The sequence below is a fragment of the Stegostoma tigrinum genome, chromosome 20, assembly GCF_030684315.1.
Source record: "Stegostoma tigrinum isolate sSteTig4 chromosome 20, sSteTig4.hap1, whole genome shotgun sequence".
NCBI lineage: Eukaryota > Metazoa > Chordata > Chondrichthyes > Orectolobiformes > Stegostomatidae > Stegostoma > Stegostoma tigrinum.
In genome coordinates, this window is record NC_081373.1 from 16,923,241 (window position 1) to 16,945,321 (window position 22,081).

The window sequence follows — 22,081 nt, forward strand, 5'->3', positions numbered from 1 at the left end:
CAGGTATCTGGTTGTTTAAGAGAGAAATCAGCAAGTTTGAAGAAGCTGTTCAAAGAGCAAAGATATTGTTCTTAGGGCAAAAAGGATCAAACAGTATTGCAAGAAAGCAGGAACAGGGTACTGAATTAGATGTTCAGCCATGATCTTATTGGAAGTTGCAGCAGGCTTGAAGAGCTGATTGATTTACTCCTGTTCCCATTTAATGGGGTTTTTAAATGTTGAAAATGCTGGATTAAAAAAAATCTACAAGCAGGAGAATTACTTGTTGCTTTTCTTCTGCCTAGATAAAAACAAAAGCACAAGCACATTCTTGCCACATACTGGGCCCAGCCGTTGATAGCCGGATCAAACAAGTACAACTTCTCAAATAAATGGCATGATGCCAGAAATGCTTACTCCAACTAAAAGACAACTGTTGGAGCAAGTCTATTCAGGGGGCATGTTTTTCTTACCACTAAAAATAAACCTCCATGAAAGTTGATACTCTATTACCAAATGATTATTTACATATGCATAGTATGTGACACTGACCCAGCTCCCAGAGTCAGCACAAACCCCGAAACTCCAGTTTGAGTGTTAGGACTCCCTGAAGGGGCTGTTAATCTGGTCCAATCAGGAAGCTCACTCTACAAAAGGTCCACCTGGCCAACCTCATAACAATCACTGTACTAGGGAGGTCAGAGAAGAAGTGGACAAACCTCCATATATGGCTGCACGACTTTCTCTCAGAGAAAGTATTTGGCAACCAAAGTATCCATAACTCAGTACTGATTACCTTTTAAAACCTGAAAAGGTGATCAGGAACATTTAAATGTTTGGATACAGCTTGATTTTTCATCCATACTGATGCTCTTCCATTCAGAAAGTCTTCCATTGTATTTCTGTCATGAGGAATTTGATTTTTCACAATCCATGAGATTTCTTGTGACAAAATCAAATTCTAATCCTTATACTACAAGCAAACAATTTAAAATTCTAATTAATAAAATGTGAGGCTGGATGAACACAGCAGGCCCAGCAGCATCTCAGGAGCACACAAGCTGACGTTTCGGACCTAGACCCTTCAGAGAGGAGGATGGGGTGAGGGTTCTGGAATAAATAGGGAGAGAGGGAGAGTCTTCCCTGGACTGACCTACCCCCTCCCTACCTATCTTCTTTTCTCTCCATCTTCAGTCCGCCTCCCCCCTCTCTCCCTATTTATTCCAGAACCCTCACCCCATCCTCCTCTCTGATGAAGGGTCTAGGCCCTAAACGTCAGCTTGTGTGTTCCTGAGATGCTGCTGGGCCTGCTGTGTTCATCCAGCCTCACATTTTATTATCTTGGATTCGCCAGCATCTGCAGTTCCCATTATCACTTAAAATTCTAATTAGCCACTTCCCCAATCAGAAAGAGAAGTTAGATACGGGAAATCTGAAACAAAGTGCTGAGAAACTCAGTAGGTCTGACAGCATGTGTCCAGACACAGTTAACATTTCAAAAGTTCTACCAAAAAAGTCACATCCTACTATAAATTGCTTCTCTTTCTACAGATGCTGCCAGAGTTAGGAGTTTCTTTGACATTTTTCTATGATTAAAAGCCAAAGGGTTGTCATGTGTACCAGAGTACAGTGAAAAGCTTTGTTCACAAGCAGTACAGGCAGACCATTGTTAGCAAGGATATACAAAAATCAAAAGTTGTAAAATGAAACAAACTTAAAAAGGCATATAGATCATATTGCACAGGATATGCGATAAGCAAGATCTCCACCCTCCTATTGAACGTTCCTCTCCAGTCATCAGGATTGACACTCAGCTGTAGGACGCACATAACCATGCCTATTTCCAAGTGTACTATTCTTTTCAACGATGCGTTTCATTTTCATACCTATTGCTTTAAAACGTCCCCGACACCAGGGTGGTTCTGCAATAAAGTCAACTTGGACAATACTCAAGTTCCCTTGACCAAAATAAAAAGGAGACCCTGCCCACGTACAGTGTGTTTAGGCTCCTTTCCCAATGATCTGCAACGCCTGTAGTGCATACCAAATGGTGGCTCAAGACTACACTGGTGTCCACGAGCAACACATGACTCACCCTACCACCTTCATCATGTACCAGCATTTTTATTGATAAATAATCACGGCTGCCAACAATCTTTGCTGTTATCATTAAACCCTATACAACGAATGCCTTATCACTAATACCACACTGCTTTCTCTGCAAACACAACGTATAGTCGTTTCAAAGGCCGATTCCAGGTTTCCCTCTATCCAACAACTTCTTTGAAAGAAACCGGGCTTTATGTTCCTGTTCTCGCTCACAAACTCATCTCATTTCTCCCGATCTTCGTCTTTGCGTCGCTGACCAGTACGTGCTCGCGCGCCCTTTAAATCTCCCGCCAATTGCCGGGGGTGTTACGAGATGGGGGCGGTGCCTATCGACGCTGTTCTGAGCGCAGATTGGTGGGTTGTAGTTATCTTTGAGATCAATCTGTGTATGAATGGCTGTTTGATATGTCAGTTGGGGGTCGTGGCTCGAGCGAGAAGAAAAGACGATACTGGGAGCGCGCACGAAGCACCGAGCGGATACCGGGAAAGTGACCCATTTGGGGGTGGGGGAGGAGTGACCGGTAGCTTGTGGGGATCAGGAGGTGGGCGGGAGTAGTGACTGGCAACGAGCGGGAACCTGTGGCGGAGCGACGGGCAACGACCTGGTGCGGGGGTTGGGGGCCGGGAAGATCGCACTTTCTGAGCCGAGCGCCGTGTGTAAGCGGAGACACCAAAAGATGCAGCCCCCGGGCCGCGTGGCGATGGATGTGCGGGTCCAGGATGTGGAGAAACGGAGGAATCCGAGCAAACACTATGTGAGTTCAGGACAGGGAGCGGTAGAGGGTTGGGGCTGGGGGAGGGCTCCATTCTACAGCTGGAGTGGGGCTGGCTCCGGACTGCTCCACATTCGGGGCATGATATTCAAGTAGTCTCCCTAATGAAATATATCTGTGTTTGACTTCAGTAGTTCGAGGTCTTTTTAAAGCTTTCATGGGTAGAGTGTGCTGGCATTTGCTGCCCGTCCCTCATTGTCCTTGAGAGGTTGGTGGTGATTACATTTATCCACTTGGATTCGAAAATTTTATTTTTTTGTGTTTGTATATTATCTCGATAAGTTTAAAATTCTTTCAAAGGAGTAACCACTTTACAGATGTCCATCAGTTTCTTTTCAGTTTTTGTGTAATGTCTTAACCCAAATTGTCCTTGTAACAACATCAAGGATTTATTTCCCATTGTTTAAAGTATTTGCTACAGTATGGAATTCTGTCAAAACTTTGATAATGTTTTCGTGTTACAGTTGCGTATTTGTCCCAGTGGAAACATGTCACATAGATTGCTTGGAATTGATCTTTTCATGTCATACAGTCAGTGGTATGGAATCAAGAATTGGACCATTGCAGGGGTTTGGGGTACTATTTGCATTGTTTGTTGGCACTACCCTGTCAAATTGGCAGTTCTTTAGTGCCTTTTCCCCAAACTGCCTCCTGTAACTTTGCATGCTTCATTAAATGTGTCTCTCGAGCAGTGGAACCAATTTCTCCCCATTTACTATATCCAAATCTCTCATGGTTTTGAATACCTCCTAGTAAGGCTCCTTGGGTGTTATGGCCATGACAGGATTTGTGATAGTTGATATCAACAATTCTTGATTTGAGAGGAGCAATTTGTTTGAATACTTAAACTGTTCATCTACTTAATATTTTGCTGCTGCTAGGAAGAATTTAAACTTTAGAAACCAAGGTGCATGGAGAATTGAGAGGGATAGAGAGTATTGAATTAGTAGTAATTATTAATTAAATAGTTCTCAGTTAGGTTTCCTGTAACATTGCTAAAAAGAGATGTGAAGTTGAAGTGTTTTGCCTTGTGCTCATTAGGACTAAGCTGCAAGAAAATGTTTGAGAAAAGTGCTTAAAAACTGAAAATTCTGAAGAAACTCATTAGATATGGCAGCATCTGTAGAGTGAGACACAGTTACTTTTTTGAATCCCAAGACTTATTTTCACAAAACTTTCTCCATTTCTCTCTCGACAGACCCTGCCAGACAAGCTAAGCTTCTCCAGCATTTATTTCAAATTTTCAATGTCCACACTTTTTCTTTAGAGCCTTGGAGCCTGTTTCCATGCTGTATGACTCTTCGATCCAACTAGTCTGACCATGTTCTCAAACTAAACTATTCTCACCTGCTTGTGTTTGGCCCATTTCCCTCTAAACCTTTCCTATTCATGTACTTATCCAAGCTTCTTTTAAACATCGCAATTGTATCTGCATCCACCAGTTCCTCTGGCAGCTTATTTCATGCACCAACCACACTTTGTGTTGTAAAACATTGATCTATGTGTCCTTGCTAAATCTTTCTTCTGTCACCTTAAAATTATGCCTCCTGGTTTGAACCCTCTCACCATAGGGAAAATACCTTTTTTATTATTCACCTTAACTATGCCTTTTATGATTTTATAAGCATCTATAAGGACACACCTCAATCTCCTACACTCCAATGGAAAAAGTCCCAACTTATCCAGTCTGTTTTTATAACTCCCAACCCTTCATTCACAGCAACTTTCTGGTAGATCTTTTCTGAACTGTCTGCAGTTTAACCATATTCTTTTTATAACATGGTGACCAGAACTACACGCAGTACTCTGGAAAAGATCTTGCCAACCTTCTGTAAAACTTTAACATGATGTCCCAACTCCTGTGCTGATCAGTCTGAGCAATGAAGGTAAGCGTTTTCTTGCCTTCTTAACAAGCCTGTCTATCTGTGGTGTAAATTTGGAAGAATTATGTACCTGAACCCATAGGTCCCTCCGTTTGACAATAGTATCCAGGGTCCTGCCCTTATTTTTTTTCTACTAAAAGCATTACCTTGCATTTATCTAAATTAAACTCCGTCTGCTATTCCTCAGCCCATTGGCTCAATTGATCATGATCTGTTTGTAATTTTAGGTAAGTCTCTTCACTGTCCACTCATGAGCTGCCAAAGGAAGTGGTGGAGGTGGGTACATTTAAAGGGTATATAAATAAAGGGCTTAGAGGTGTGTGGGCCAAATGCCAGCACGTGGGACTAGGTCAGTTTGGGATGTCCGTTTGACGCACACAAGTTGCACTGAAGGGTCTGTTTCTGTGGTGTATGACTCTAATTATAATTGTTATACCACCAATTTGGTGCCATCTGCAAACTTATTTATTAACCGTGTCTCCTATATTCTCGTCCAAATCATTTATATTATTGACAAAAGTGGACTGAGTACTGATCCCTGTGAAACACTGGTTACAAGCCTCCAGTTGAAAAACAACCTTCCATCACCACTGTCTGTCTCCTACCGTAAAGTTAATTTTTATCCAATTGGAAAGCTGACCGTGAATTCCGTGTGACCTAACTTTACTAATTAGTCTACCTAGTGGCACCTTACCAAAAGCTGTACTAAAATCCTTTATTTTAGAAAACTGAGCAATATATAAAGCATGAGGAGAGGGCACTAATGGTTTGTATGGAGATGCAGCAGTGACAGTTAATTGATTACATGGCACCAAGCAATGCAACTTTGATTTGTCAGGGCATTACCGTGGAGATGCAGCTGAGGTTGACTTTCTACAGCTCTTTCTTCATCGTACAAATGGTGCACTACATGGAAGTTAATTTTTCCCAGAAATAATGGACCCATATGTGTGAATAAATACAATTTCTAGCATGCTAACAGTACTGATGATCTTAGATTTGTTACCATTATAATTCTTAGCACAGTTTGGATTGTGAAGTATTTTTTATTTAACAACAGAATAACATGGACTATTGAACACTATGTCCTGAGTTTTGCAAGGCTGGTTTGACTGCTGTAAAACACGGGCTGCTGAAAATAATCAATGAAGTGGGATGTGCTGTTTGCTGCAGTTCATCAGTTGTTGGAAGGTGTGCCATACTGGTCATCATACCAGCACCGCAATAAAAGGACATGCATTCTGGGACATTGAGAAGTAAGATAGAGGTTGAGAAAATTGCAATGGGCCATAATACCTCAACACTTTTTAGATACATGGGTGGTGTCATAGGATTGGAAGAATTGCAGTTGTTCAAAATGGATGTAATGCCTACTAATTACAGGTCAGTCAGCTTGGTCCCAGATTATAATGTGGAGCAAAATTAACAGTTTGCAGGCTGTGGACAATTCGCTGAAATCGGCATGGATGTGCTAAGAGGGAATAGTACATAACCGGTTTGTTTTAAAAATGCTGTCCTGAAATAACAAAAAGGTGAAATGCGTGCCATGTTGATTTTGAGTACATGGACTTCCAAAAGGCTTTTCATAAATTGCATGTCAGCAAAAGCAGAGCTTGTGGCACAAAGGGCAAGTAGCAGTATGAATGCAAAATTGGCTGGATGGTTGGAAAGTGTAATTGTGAACATTTTTCAAGAATCAAAGAAGGACTATAATTGGTTCCCCACAGGGAGTACAGATTTCTGCTTTTTTACTCAGGAGCCTAGTCTATTCCTGTTCATGTGTCCCATCTGGTTCTTTGAGCTTTCTGTGCCATTTGTAAGGTCGTCACCTGACTTGATTGCAGTTTCAACTCCACTTTTACTGTTTCTTCTCCCTGTTTGTCTTAAAAAAAAGCTCTTAGCTGTCACCTATTGAACTTGATCATGAATAGATTCAATGACTCAATTTCCACTGCTTTCTGGGAAACACCATTCCACAAAGTAACAAACAAGTCTTTTTAAAAATAATCTCATCTCCATTTTAAAAGACAACCTCTTCGTATAAATGCCTTGAACTAGTCTGCCCGCCCCCCCCCGCTCAGGAGAAGAAATGTTCTCCCAGTAGTCACCTGGATAATTCTTCTCAGGATTTCATGTTTTAATAAAATTTCTCCCTGTTCTTTATTCCAGTGGATACAGACACATCATGTTCAACCTGTCTGTGTTCGATAAGTGCTCCATCCCAAGAATGGTTCAAATTAAACTTCTAATAACTCATTTTAACAAACTTTTGAGGAATTTGAACTAGATAAGTCCCCTGGGCCTGATGAGGTTTATCCAAGGATTCTATAGGAAGCAAGGGAAGAGATTGCAGGGCCTTCGACATTGATCATTTCATTCTCTCTGTCCATGGCTATAATACCGGAAGACTGGAGAGTGCAAATGTCATTCCCTTGTTCAAAAAGTTAGTCTTACTTCAGTGGTAGGCAAATGTTTGGAAATAATTGAAAGATAGGATCCATGATCACTTGGATAGGCACAGTTTGATTCGTGATAGTCAGCGTAGATTTGTAAGGGGTAGGTAATGCCTCACAAACCTTATTGAATTCTTTGAAGAGGTGACCAAACATGTGGATGAAGGTAGAGCAGTGGATGTGGGATACGTGGATTTAAGTAAGGCGTTTGCTAAGGCTCCCCGTGGTAGGCTCGTGCAGAAAGTAAGGAGGCACGGGATGGGGGGAAATGTGGCAGATTGTCTTCTAAGGGTCAGCTAATTCTGAATCCAAATCCAAAGGGTGTTGGTGGATGCAAAATATTCAACATGGTGCTCAGTTACGAGTGATGTACCCCAGGAATCTGTTCTGGGTTCTCTATTATTTATGATTTTTGTAAATGATTTTGTAGGAGTGGTAAGGTGGATTCGTAAGCTCGCGGACGATTCGATGGTAGGTCGAGTTGTGGATAGTGTGGAGGGCTGGTCCACTTTACAAAAGGACATTGATAGAATGCAGAGCTGGGCTGAGGTGGCAGATGGAATTTAACCCTGAAAAGTGTGAGGTGATTCATTTTGGAAGGACAAACTTGAAAGCAGAATACAGGGTTAACGGAAAGATTCTTGGCAGTGTGGAGGAGCAGAGGGATCTTGGGGGTTCATGCCCACGGTTCCCTGAAAGCTCTCAAGTTGGGGGGAGGGGTGGAGATAATATGGTGTCATAGAGATAATATGAGCTGCAGATGCTGGAGAATCTGAGATAACAAAGTGTAAAGCTGGATGAATACGGCAGGCCAAGCAGCATCTTAGGGTGTCTAGGCCCGAGATGTCAGCTTTTCTGCTCCTAAGATGCTGCTTGGCCTGCTGTGTTCATCCAGCTCTACACTTTGTTAACCCAGATGGATAGAGTTGTTAAGAAGGCATATGGTGTGTTAGCTTTCATTAATAGAGGGACTGAGTTCAAGAGCCGTCCGTGAAGTTATGCTCCAGCTATACAAAAACCTGGTTCGGCCACATCTGGAGTATTGTGTGCAGTTCAGATCACCTGGTTACAGGAAAGGTGTGGAAGCGTTGGAAAAAGTGCAGAGGAGATTTACCAGGATGTTGCCTGGAATGGAGCGGGAAGGTCTTACAAGGAAAGGTTGAGGGAACTAGGGCTTTTTTCTCTTTAGAACAATGAAGGTTGAGAGGTGACTTGATAGAGGTGTACGAAATGATCAGAGGTATAGATGGGGTGGGCAGCCAGAGACACTTTCCTGGGGTGGAGGTAGCTATTACAAAGGGGCATAGCGTTAAAGTGAGTGGAGGTAGATATCGGGGAGACGTCAGAGGTAGGTTCTTTACTCAGAGTTGTAGGAGCGTAGAATGCATTGCCGGAAAGGGTAATGGAGTCGGCCTTTGTTAGGGTCATTTAAGCTGCTATTAGATAGGCATTTGAATGATAGTATAGGGTAGGGATGACGGTCAGATAGACCTTAAGTTGAGGCTAAAAGAAGGGCGTGTACTGTGCTGTACTGTTCTATGTTCTCTACCCCAGAGAGTTGAGTGGTCAAAATCACTGAAAGTATTTGAGGAGGAGGGTGGTAGGTTTTATAAAAATATTGGGCAATTGAGGGTTAGGAGAAGCTGACATGAAAGTGTTTCTGATGGAACAGATCAGCTATTATTGTATTTAATAGTGGGACATGCTTTGAGGGACTGAATGTCCTACCACTGCTCCTATTTTTTTATTCTGATGTTTCAGACTGCTGTTGTGCAGTGACTTTGCAAGTGATTTCCTTTTTCCACTCTGAGATTTTCAAGATCTACAGCATGCTACTGGACAACATGGAGCATTCTCATTCCTTACGAACCTCCTCTCTGAAGGGTTGCACATGGCCAATGCCTTCAGCATTTCTTCCAGTGTTGCATCAAAATCTCTGCCATTTGAGCAATATTATTTGATTTGATTATTGTCACGTGTGCCTAAGTAGAGTGAAAGCTTTGTTTGCAAACATTACAGGCAGATCATAATAAGCAAGGACAAACAGATCTTAGGGTGAAAAATAACTCGGACAGAGTGAGGCATACAGGTTACATGGCAGAGGATGTGTGCAAGGCAAGAATAACATTAACAAGATTTGTGCTCCTGAGATGCTGCTGGGCCTGCTGTGTTCATCCAGCCTCACATTTTATTGTCAACATTATTTGAAGTTAGGGATTCCATTCAGGTTGTTAATAATGACAGGGAAGAAGCTGTTCTTGAACCTGCTGGTACACTTGTTCAGGCTTCTGTATCTTCTGCGTGATGGAACAGGCTGTAGGAGAGCATTACTGGGGTAGAAAAGGTCTTTGTTGGCAGCCTTTCTGTGGCAATGAGAGATGTAAATGGAATCCATAGATGGGAAGTTGGCTTCCATGATGGTCTGGGCTGTGTGTACAACCTTCTGTTGTTTTCTTGGTAGAGTAGTTGCTGTGCCAGATTGTTATGCACTGGATAATATGCTTTCTATGGTGCATCAGTAAAGGTTGGTGAGAAGGTGCCAAATTTCCTGAGCTACCTGAGGAAGAAAAGGTGTTGTTGTGCCTTCTTGACTGTCGCATCTACGTGGGAAGTCCAGGACAGATTGTCAATTATCGTCACTCCTGGAAACTTGATACTCTCGATCCTCTCAACCTCTGCTCCATTGATGTAGATGGTAACATGTTCTTCCTTTTTTTTCTGAAATCAATGATCAGTTCTTTAGTTTTGCCGAATTTGAGTGTGGTTGTTATCATTGCACCACATTTCAAACGCTCCATCTTCTTTCTGTATTCTGACTCAGTTGATATGTGTTACCACAATGGTGTCATCAGCGAACTTCGCCACACAATTGTGGATGTATCGGGAGTACAGCAAGGGGCTGAGAATATATCCTTGGGTGGGCTCTGGTGTTGAGTGTTATCGAGGAGGTGGCGCAGTTGTCTATCCTGACAGCAGTCAGTAGGTTAGGAAACTAAGGATACCGTTGCAGAGGGCAGAGGCGGAACCGAGCTCTGTTTTGAGGTCAATCCAGAGGGGATAATGGTGTTGAAGGCAGAGCTGTAGTCGATGAACAGGAGTCTGACTTGGGGGTTCCAGGAATGAGTGTATACATCAGTAGCCTGGGAGACTGGAGTTAATATGGCCATAACCGCCCTCTCAAAGCATTCGTGACTATTGAGGTTAGAGTCGCTGGGCAGTAGTCATTAAGGTCTGTTGCATGTACTTTCTTAGGGACTAGGATGATTTATGGGTGTCTCGTAGCAGGTAGGGACTTTGGCTAGTAGGAGGAAGAAATTGAAGATGTCAGTGATTACCTCTGCCAGCTGGTCCACACAAGATCAAAGTGCACAGTCGGGGCCTTCGTCTGGGCCCTTCGCATTCCCTGGGTTGACTCCCAGGAAAACCACTCTGACATCTGCGAGGGTGACTGAGGGAACAGGTGCATCCAAGGCTGGAGGGGCAGGTGACACTGCATGCTGGCATTCAGCTCACTGAGTGCATAAAGCATTGAGCGTATCAGGGAGGGTTGTTTCTTTGTCTGCTATCTTGCTTTGCTTCATTCTGTATCTTATGATGTTTAGGCCCCGCCACAGGTGATGGGGGACAAATACTTCAAGCCTGACAGCAAGCAATGTTGCTTGCCGTCCTGTATATTCAGGAGACAGTCACTGTATAGCAGACATCTCAAATCCCTAGAGAAATATCATCCATGATGCTTTTGCAAAATCTTGCAAATCCAATGGTGGGATAGGCACTCCATTATCAATACCCTTTCAGGTTAGCAACTCCAGCACTGAGGCTTTTGTTGTGGTCATTTAGCTGCATTGGACAGCATCATCAACTTGACACAAGACTCTTTAAGCAAGCTGTCTAATCTGAACATCATCTTTGTAAGTGATTACCATGACGGCAGAGGAGATGATTTAAGGACATCCTGAAAACTCCCCAGTAAAATTTACAATTACAGCATCCCTGCCAACTTGTGGATCTTTTGCCCAAGATCGCCCAAACTGGTGAAGAAGCATCTGTGAAGACACTACTGATTTTGACTGTCCTAGGCTGAAGTCAGGCCCAAACACTGAAGAAGCAGGAGGAAACCTGAACATTATTCCCATCTGCATCATCAAACACCACCTCCCCAGCACAGGGTGTGCTTATCCTCTATTAAGCTAGTAAGCCACCTCAGGGTCCACAACTCTCCAGTAAGCCAACAATGGTCCCCAAGGAAGGGCTACTTAAGAGGGATCTTCCATTCATAGGATGCTGTCTTCACACAAAAATGCAATTGCCAACCACCACAATTGAGCAACATTTGTACATGAATTTGTGCCAGTGTAATGTTGAGTATGTATTATGTACGTCCTGATGCTTGGCTGATTGGATGTATTGTATTTTACAGAATGCATACTGTACGTACTTAGTTTGCAAAATAGCAAAACATCTATTGGAGATATGGTTCTATAGTTATGGAAAACTTGCTGAACAACTAAGTAGATTAGCCTAAATTAGTTATTAGTATAAATAGTAATCAGTTGAACATGTAACATGACACATAGAACATAGAACATAGAGCACTACAGCACAGGACAGGTTCTTCGGCCCTCGATGTTGCCCCGACCTGTGAAACCAACCTGAAGCCCATCTAACCTACACTATTCCATTACCATGCATATGTTTATCCAATGACCATTTAAATGCCCTTAATCTTGGCGAGTCTACTATTGTTGCAGGCAGGGCATCCCACACCCTTACTACTCTGAGTAAAGAACCTACCTCTGACTTCTGTCCTATATCCATCACCCCTCAATTTAAAGCTATGTCACCTCATGCTAGCCATCACCATCTGAGGAAAAAGGCTCTCACTGACGTCCCTAGCTAATCGTCTGATCATCTTGTATGTCTCTAATTTTAAAAAGTCACCTCTTAACCTTATTCTGTCTAATGAAAACAGCCTCAAGTCCCTCAGCCTTTCCTCATAAGACCTTCCCTCCATACCAGGCCACATCCTGGTAAATCTCCTCTGCACCCTTTCCAATGTTTCCACATCCTTCCTATAATGCGGTGACCAGAACTGTACACAATACTCTAAGTGCGGCCGCAGCAGAGTTTTGTACAGCTGCAACATGACCTCATGGCTGAAACTCAATCCCACTACCAATAAAACCTAACACACTGTATGCCTTCTTAACAGCCCTGTCAACCTGGGTGACAACTTTCAGGGATCCATGTACATGTACGCCGAGATCTCTCTGCTCATCCACACTACCAAGAATCTTACCATTAGCCCAGTACTCTGTATTCCTGTTACTCCTTCCAAAGTGAATCACCTCACAGTTTTCAACATTAATCTCCATTTTCCACCTCTCAGCCCAGCTCTGCAGCTTTTCCATGTCCCTCTGTAACCTGCAACATCCTTCTGCACTATCCACAACTCCACCGACTTTAGTGTCACATGCAAATTTACTAACCCAAATTTACCTTCTATGCCCTCATTCAGGTCATTTATAAAAATGATAAATAGCAGTGGCCCCAAAACAGATCCTTGCGGTACACCACTAGTAACTGAACTCCAGGATGAACATTTCCAATCAACCACCACCCTCTGTCTTCTTCCAACTAGCCAATTTTTGATCCAAACCGCTAAATCACCCTCAATCCCATGCCTACTGTAGGGGAACCTTATCCAATGCTTTACTGAAATCCATATATACCACATCAACTGCTTTACCCTCATCCACCTGTTTGGTCACCTTCTCAAAGAACTTAATAAGGTTTGTGAGGTACGACCTGCCCTTCACAACACTGTGTTGACTATCCCTAATCAAATTATTCCTTTCTAGATGATTATAAATCCTATCTCTTATAATCCTTTCCAACACTTTACCCACGACCGAAGGAAGGCTCACTGGTCTATAATTACCAGGATTGTCCCTCCTCCCTTTTTGGTCAAGAGGACAACATTTGCTATCCTCTGGTCTTCTGGCACTATCCCTGAACATAATGATGACATAAAGAACAAAGCCAAAGGGTCTGCTATCTCCTCCCTAGCTTCCCAGAGAATCCTAGGATACATTCCATCTGGCCCAGGGGACTTATTTATTTTCACACTTTCCAGAATTGCTAACACCACCTCCTTGTGAACCTCAATCTCATCTAGTCTAATAGCCTGTATCTCAGTATTCTCCTCGACAACATTGTCTGTTTCCTGTGTGAATACTGTCCAAAAATAATCATTTAGCGCCTCTCCTATCTCTTCGGACTCCACACACAACTTGCCATTACTGTCCTTGACTGGCCCTAATCTTACTGTAGTCATTCTTTTGTTCCTGACATACCTATAGAAAGCTTTAGCGTCTTCCTTGATCCGACCTTCCAAAGCCAAATTTACATGCGTTGTAAGTGGTATATATTTATTTGCATTTTACCAAGCAAAATTTCCAGCCAAGTGTCTTTTGCGAATTCCCTGGCATCTTGGTGTCTTTAACTCTCTGTTACTTTCCCTGTGGCAATGTCTAGGCCAATTTGAGATGACTTGCTGATTATTCAGCATCATTTTTCACCTATTGTATAAATTTATGATTATTTTTAAACTTGGAATTTTTGCACTTATCCTGATGAGTCTGAGCTGAAAAACTTCAGCTCAATGTCTCTCTCTCTCTCTCTCTCTCTCTCTCTCTCTGTTTTTCAGCATTCTTCAAGTTATATACTACCAAATGACTGGTTGAAACTTGTGCAAGAGTGGTGCATTGGTTTTCAATTTTATTTCAATATGACGCTGTCTTTAATGCGCCACTTCTCTGTGTTGCCTGCTGCATTTACGTGATTGTTACAAACGTGCGTATTTTTAACCTAATTTTTTTGGAACATTGTTTAATTCTTGAATGTAACTTGCACTGCAAACATTACACTGGAATAAACTGCCTTTATTGTAATTTTTATTTATTTTAACTTGAAGGTATTATTCTGTAGGATCTTCTACATTGAGCTAGAACTGCCTGCCAGCTGTCTGCTGCCCTTTTCTTAATGGAACTTGAAGGGCCTGAGATTTCAAATATGCAACCAGCCAGCTCAAAGCATATGTAAACTGGACTCAAAGGCATTTATTTAAAAATCAGTTGTCAGTTTGATTTTTTTTTTGTTTCCAATAATCTGCATATTTGGTAGCTTTGAAAATTGGAAAATTTTGAACACTGAATGTAGTCTTTAAACAGACTGTGTTCTGAAAATGATGTTTAAAGGTTCACTGTGCAAATCAGATCATTTCCTGAACGCGATCTGTGGCCTTGCTTTGACAACTTAACCTCAATAAGTTCCCTGGAAACTCCAAAACCATGATTTACAGTAATGTACAGTTCATTGCCCTTCATGAGGTAAGCATTTCTGTACATGTTAGACTATTGGCTTTGTAGCAAAACAAATAGCCTGTTCAGCTGCAATGTAAATGTGCCAAATTCTGAATCTACTCACTGCATGTGAGTTTGTACGGAACCTCTGCCAGAGTGAATGTTCCTTGTAATAGCAATCAGATGCTGCAAAATCTGGGACAGTATCTAATACTTCTTTCTGCTGTATTCCAAAACTTGATCTATTGGATAAATAACATTTCTTATGCTTTGTCACGCTTAAATCCATTTTGTGTGAAATACGAAATGTGCTGTGTAAACACATGTTCTTTCTTGAACTTTAAAGTGCCTCTCACCATTATTTTTTTAAAATCAACCCATGCAATGATGTTATGATCTATCTCTGGCGCAGGTGGATTTAAACCCAGGCCTTCTGGCTCAGAGGTAGGGACATAAGCAGAGCACCAGAGAGGTCCTACTTCATCTTTAGATACTTGTGTATAAAATACAGAACAAATGCATCTTTTGACCAGAGTCTAGCAGTCAAGGATTATCTGAACATACCTTTCAGCAGAACACTATTTTCATTATTTGCAACCTAGATTAAAGTCCTTGCAATAAGACATTAGGCTGAATGGTGCGATGCACCACTCTGCATAATTCTGGCACTAGAAACTGGAGAAGCCTGCTTAATTTGATCCACTTACCTGTCTTTTGTTTAATATTCATTGGTATCTGAAAGAAAATAAATTTCCACCCTTTAGAAAGCTCCAATTTGTGACCATTTTCATTAGTTTCTTCTATCAGTAAGCTATGGAACAGACTAGAAATCTGGCTATCCTCTTTATGTATTCAAGCATGGTTAACTTACTCGTTTTTTAATTCAATTATGGGGTGTGGCTGTTACTGGCAGACCCTAGTGGCTTTTGGGAAGGTGTTGGTGAGTGCTGCCTTGAACCTCTTTTTTTTTAGACCGTATGCAGTGGTTAGACCCACGATGCTGTTAGGGAGGGAATTCCAGGATCTTGATTCTGCAACATGCAGTGTATACACTGCAGCTACAGAGCATTGTTGCTGGAGGAAGTGGATGTTTGCGCATGTAGTGATAATGAAGGAGGCAATTTTGGCTCTGAATGGTGTCAAGCATCTTGAATGTTGTTGGAGTTGCTCTAATCCAGGTAAGTGGGGCTACTCATCACACTTCTGCCTTCTGAGTTTTAGATAGTGGACAAGACTTTGGGTTGTCATGCGGTGACTTACTCGCTGTGGTGTTCTTAGCATATCACCTGCTCTTGTAGCCACTGTATTTGTATGGCTAGTTCAGTGAGTTCCTAGTCAATGGTAACATCAGAATGTTGTCAGTAGGGGAGTTAGTGATAGTAATGCTATTGAATGTCATGGGGCAGTGCTGAGATTATCCTTTACTGGAGATGGTCATTGTCTGGCATTTCTGTGGACTCTATGTACGTGCCACCTTTTCAACTCTGGCTTGGATATTGTGCAGGTTTTGTTGCATTTGAACATGGACTGGTCCAGTATGAGAAGTTGCAAATGGTGCTGAACATTTTGCAATCATTGAACATTTCCATTTCTGATCTGTGATGGAGGGAAAGTCATTGAATAAGCAGCGGTAGACGGTTGGGTTATTCTAATGAACTGCTGCAGAGATGTCCTGGAGCTGAATTGACTGGCCTCCAACAACCACAACCATCTCCCTTCATTTGTGTTGGGCATGACTTCAACCAATGGAGTGTTTTCCCACTTGTTCCCATTGACTCAAGTTTACCTAGGGCTCCTTGATGCGAAGACCTTTTAGCCTTCCCTTGCGTCTGGAATTCAGCTTTTTGTCCATGCTTGAATCAGGGCTGTAATGAAGTTCGGAGCTGGGTGATCCTGGTGGGATACAAAGTGGATGTCAACAAGCAAGTTGTTGCTAAGCAGCCATGATGTGGAGGTGATGGTGTTGGACTATGGTGGACAGGGTCCAAAATCACACAACACCAAGTTTTATAGTCCCAACAGTTTTATTTGAAGACACAAGCTTTCAGAGTCTCATTCCTTCAGGTGTCAGTGAGAGAGGTGGCATTAGACACAGCTTTTGTAAGCAAAAGATCAAAGGGTCATAGAACTGATGCGAATGTGTTGAATAAACAAAAATGGCTGCTAAATCTTCAAACAGTTGGAAAGAATTAATATGTAAATTCCAGAATTTTTTTTTTCCAAGTCACTGCCCAGAGATAACAAAGGTTTTATCACTTTGCTCAGTATGGCAGAGGTGATATCCCAGGTCAGAAAATGCATTTTGGGTGTGAGGCCTTGTTTGGAATCTGACTGTGTATCAACTTGGAGTCAGTCTGGTTTTATTTCCAAAGCAGGAATTTATAAAATGTTGCATTGACTGTCCGCAAACTGTGTGCTTTTTGAGCAAAACAGAATGTATCTGCAATTGCAAATTCACCCTGTAGATTTTTGTGGTGTGTTGAGGCTGCCTGTAGTGTGATCTGAATCTAAGATCCTGGTTGAGGCCATCCTCATGGATACCGAACCTGGCTATCAGCCTCTGCTTGTGTGCCTGTGTATCCCAAAGTCCGCCTTGGAGAACATTTACCTGAAGATATGAGGCTAAGTGTCCTTGAGCGCTGTAGTGCACCTCCACTGGGAGAGAACATCCTATCTGGCAACGTTGTGCAGTGTCCATTCATCTGTTGTCATAGCGCCTGCATCGTTTCACCAACATACCATGCCTCGTGATATCCTTGCCTGCAGCGTATGAAATAGACAACATTGGCCGAGTCACATGAATAAATTCTGTTAATTTTGAAAGTGACACAGTTTTTACAAACTGGAATCTTAAATTTTAAGCAAAGCCAGTTAAAGTGGGGGGTGGAGTTTGGGGGTGTGAACCAGCTAAGGTTAATTTGGCAGTAAATGATCAATGGAAAACGTTTTTAAAGAACGACTTCTAATGTTCAACCAAAATACATATTATTGAAAAGGAAAGCTCTGCAAGAAAGATCCATCCATGGCTCACTTAAGTTGAGGATGGTATTTGATTTTGTTTTTAAGTAGTCTTGCAATGCTGCTTAAAATCAGGATGGAGTGTCTTAAACACCAGCCAGAGTCAACAAAAGTTGATAAAAAGCTAGTAGAGGGAGAAAATTGATTATGGAAGCTAATTGTCAAGAAATTTACACTAAGCTTTAATAGAATGCAACTGGGGAATTAATAACAGATCAGGGGAATGGCGATTAATTTATTATCTTGTGGAGACAATTCAGCAGATGTTATTAGATGTTAAAGTCCAGCTTTATGTAAAATTCTGAAGCAACATCAACCTTGAATCTAATTACAACTGAGCTGTTTATTCTCACCTATTATGTTATTTATTTTGAATAATTTGATTTTCCAAGATAGATAGCTGTTGCAGATTGCATTACATAAGGGTTTCTTTGCAACAAAAAGTCAGTCATTTTGTTCATGATTATGGGATCGGATTGAATTTTAAGAGTTTTTATCCTGTAGGTGCACTTTATTTGATGGAAACATTCCATTGTATCCACATGTTATCTTTGTGCTCCTCATAAGAAAGCACTCAAGTCTCTACAAACGTCAACACCTTAGGTTTCACTGCTGTTCAAAAAAAAAGCCTGCTTTTTAAATGAACTTGATCCCCATGTGGGAAGTGTACAAGGAGCATTAAATGTGGTATGTTGTTTTTAAATATTTAGTGTGCAGTAATTTGTTGTCTTTTCTCTCAGCAGAACATTCTGCGCTCAACAACGATCTCAATGTAAATTATGTCTGAACAGCCTTTCATTTGTAAGATTATGGTTTGTGTTATGATGGTTAACTCAATTAGACATTGTCAATTGAGTCTCACTCTGACATGTCACATTTGCTACAGAGGAAGATATTGGGCTGGAAAGGAACATGATTCTGTGTTCATCAGCTCTGCACCTTGTTATCCCACAATTCTCTACCTTTTCTTTTCTCTGGTCCCTTTGTTTTCTTGGTAATTGAATTCTGTTTCTGCGTGCAACTTGAAGCGATCTTTACAAGTTGTCAACTTCAGAGTACGTGGCCTTCAGCAACTGTCTCCCAGTTGTCAATGTCAGTTTCCATTATCTTGCTTTTAGGTGTCTCCATAGCGAAGGTATATGCTTAAGTGGTTATTACCGAATGGCCACTTCACCTTGCAGAAATCTTTGTGGTCATCATCCATCTGATGAAAGTGGGTGAGTCTAAGTAGATATAGCATTGAGCCTATGCTGATGGGATTTGCATATGTCATGGTATGAGTTATTGATCTTGTTCTGGCAACAGATGCTGAGAAGATGTGAAAGTAAATGTGAAAACTTGTTCAGTCTTTGACTGACCCCTTTACCTTCCTGCATTTACAATAATGATTACACTTTAAAAGTATTTAATTTGCTGCATAGTACTTTGAGACATCCGGCGGTTGTTAAATCTAGTTTATAAATCCAAGACAGTTTCTGTTTTTAAATATGATCTCGAACAAAGTTCACTCAAAGAAGCCTCTGATGTAAATGTTGCTCAAAACAATTTGTAAATTTCAGCTATATTTATCGTTAATGCTTAGGCAGGAGGGATGGGATACATAGGGATGCAAGTTGCTGCTGTTGAGAATTTTTAATACTATCTGGCACTAGCTGCTTTTATATTTTGAGAAGGAAATTTGAGAAATGGGAGATGATAATGCACTGTCACTAGACTCATAGTTCAGAGACTAAAACTAATGTTTTGGGGATGTGGGATCAGATCTCGCCATGGCAGCTGGTGGAATTTAAATCTATGGACTGAATAAGTCAAACTTGTTAATTGCACAGAATCATGGTCATCCAGCAGGGAAACAGACCCTTCAGTGTAACCAGCCCACGTTGATTATGATCCCAAACTAAACTAGTCCCGCCTGCCTGCTCTTGGCCTAAATCCCTCCCAAACTTTTCTATTTGTGAACTTATCCAAATTTCTTTTAAATGTTGTAACTGCATCTGCATCCACACTTTCTCTGCCAGTTCATTCCACACACAACCTCTTCTTTTTTAAAAAAAATTGCCCCTTGTTTTTTTGAATATCTCTCACACTAAAAATTGAAGTGCCCTAATTTCCAACTCTCCCACCTTAGGGAAAAGACCTTTTTCATACACTTTTTAACTGTGCCCCTCATGATTTTATAAAATCATAAGGTCACCCCTCAACCTCCTATGCTCTAATGAAAGCCTCAAGTCCTCCATTCCCGGCAACATTTTTGAGCCCTCTCCAGTTTAATAATCATTCCTACAGTAGAGTGACCAGACCTGTATATGGTACTGAAGAAGAGGCTTCTCCAACTCCTGTACAACCTCCAATTTGATGTCCCAACTCCGATACCCAAAGGTCTGACCAATGAAGGCAAGCATACTAAATGTCTTGCCATCCGTCTGTCTACCTGTGATGAAAATTTCAACGAATTATGTATGTGAACCCCTAGCTGTCTCTGTTCTACAACACTACTGAGGGCCCTGCCACTAATTGTGTAAGTCCTCCTGTTGTTTGACAAAAATGCAATGCCTCACACTTATCCAAATACAACTCTGTTTGCTGCTCCTCAGCCCTTTGATCCAGTTGATCAAGATCTCCTTTTGTAATCTTAGGTAATCTTTACTGTCCATTATGCCACCAATTTTGGTGTCACCTGCAAACTTACTAACCAGATCTCCTATATTCTCATTCAAATTTCATATATAAATGACAAACAAAAGTGGACGCAGCACTGATCCCTGTGGAGCACCGCTGGTCACAGGCTTCCAGTCTGAAAAACAGTCCTCCATCGCTACCCTCTGTCTCCTATCATAAGGTCAATTTTGCATCCAATTGGCAAGCTCACAAGGAATCCCATGTGATTTAACTGTACTAATTAGTCTATCATGTGGAGCCTCCAAGGCTTTAACTAAAGTCCAAGTAAACGATGTATACCACTTTGCTATCATCAATCTTTTTGATTACTTCATTAAAAATCTCAATCAAATCTGTAAGACATTCTTTTCCTCAAAGAACCGTGCTGAATATCCCTAATCAATCCTTGCCTTTCCAAATGCAAGTAAATCCTGTCTTTAAGAGTCACCTCTAACACTTTGCCCACCACTGATGCTAGACTTCCATGGAGGTATAATGATTTAGAAGTCTAATAACGAGACCAGCTATGTTGGATCAGGTACTGTGAAAGAGGGCTGAATAGTCACCTTCTTAGAGCATAACAGTTCTGTGGTCTAATTGATAATCTTTATATAAAAAGCCTTCCAGGGAAGAGTAACAATAATATTGAATTGTAGTGTACAGGGCTTTTGAAAGAATGTTTTATAAAGTGCTATGCACCACACCTTTGAGCAAAACATAGCTCATGTAATAAAAGGCACTAGTAACACGATACAGAATTGTGTGCATGACAAGAAACAGTGTAGCAGTTAATGGGTTCTGTTCTGGCTGGAGGAAAGTTTTTGGTTGCAATTCTGAAGAGACTTACTAGCGCCCTTGCAGATTTTTGATTTTTTTTTTCTTTTTAATCATTTTGGTTTGGAGCTATGAATTGCGAGATGGAAATGACCTTTGAACTGTGAGCAGCAGCTTCCTTTTTATGGAGAACAAACAAACAAATATTTGTGTGTGAGGTTGGGTCTGCAAGTTAGTTGCAGAGTTGGTTCCTGTTCCAAGAATGCTTTAGACACTTAGGTTCTGAAGATGCATTATACTCCCACAAATGGCAGATGTTGAATCCTAACTGGGGCCTCATGGAGAGGCAACCAGTCTAAAGGGAACTGAAGTTTGGACTAGTTTTGAACTGTTTAACTCAGAAGGGAATGTGACTGTGACAGCTACAGCACAGATATTTGATTACTCCCTGGTTGACCTCCAATTATCAACCTTATTAAAAGTTCAAAGTACAGTCTCCATTATAAGTATTTCTTTGAGCCTCCTGGAAACTATTTGCATGCGTCAGTGTCTTCAGAAACCAAGTAAGATGCAATCCCATGTGTCTGTGATGTTACATATTGTGGAGCCTCCTTAAGTGAACTACCCAGTTAGATCTCATTTCTTTGTTTCTTTTGATATATCCTTTAACTGTCTGTCTATGTGTTTGTCTATTGCTCTGCTACTTTATTAATAAAACAGTAAATTCTTTTGAGCTATCAGCCTGATGTCTGGGATGAGAGTGTGGAGCTGGAGGAGCACAGCAGGCCAGGCAGCATCAGGAGCAGGAAAGTTGACGTTTTGGGTCAGGACACTTCAGAAATGGGGGAAGAGGGTGGGGAAGGGAGCTCCGAAATAAATAGAGAGCAGAGGTGGGTCTGGGGAAGGTAGGTGGGATGGTGATAGGTGAGTGCAGGTAGGCAGTGATGGGGATTGGTCAGTGAGGTGAGAGGAGTGAGTAGGTGGGAGAGAAGATGGACAAGTTGCCTCAGTCAAGGAGGCAGGGGTGAAGGGATGGGGGGTGTTGGTCATGGGCTGAGGCCAAAGGTGGG

General features: G+C 41.6%; 1 protein-coding gene across 1 annotated transcript in view; it reads left to right on the forward strand.

The window, feature by feature from the left end:
* Positions 1-2,643: 2,643 nt before the first annotated feature.
* Positions 2,644-22,081, forward strand: part of sh3pxd2aa (SH3 and PX domains 2Aa) — a 293,361-nt gene continuing 273,923 nt past the window's right edge. Inside the window, exon 1 of the mRNA XM_048550881.2 lies at positions 2,644-2,843. Within this exon, the coding sequence (XP_048406838.1) occupies positions 2,766-2,843 (78 nt within the window). The 5' untranslated portion in view covers positions 2,644-2,765. The remainder of the gene's footprint in view (positions 2,844-22,081) is intronic.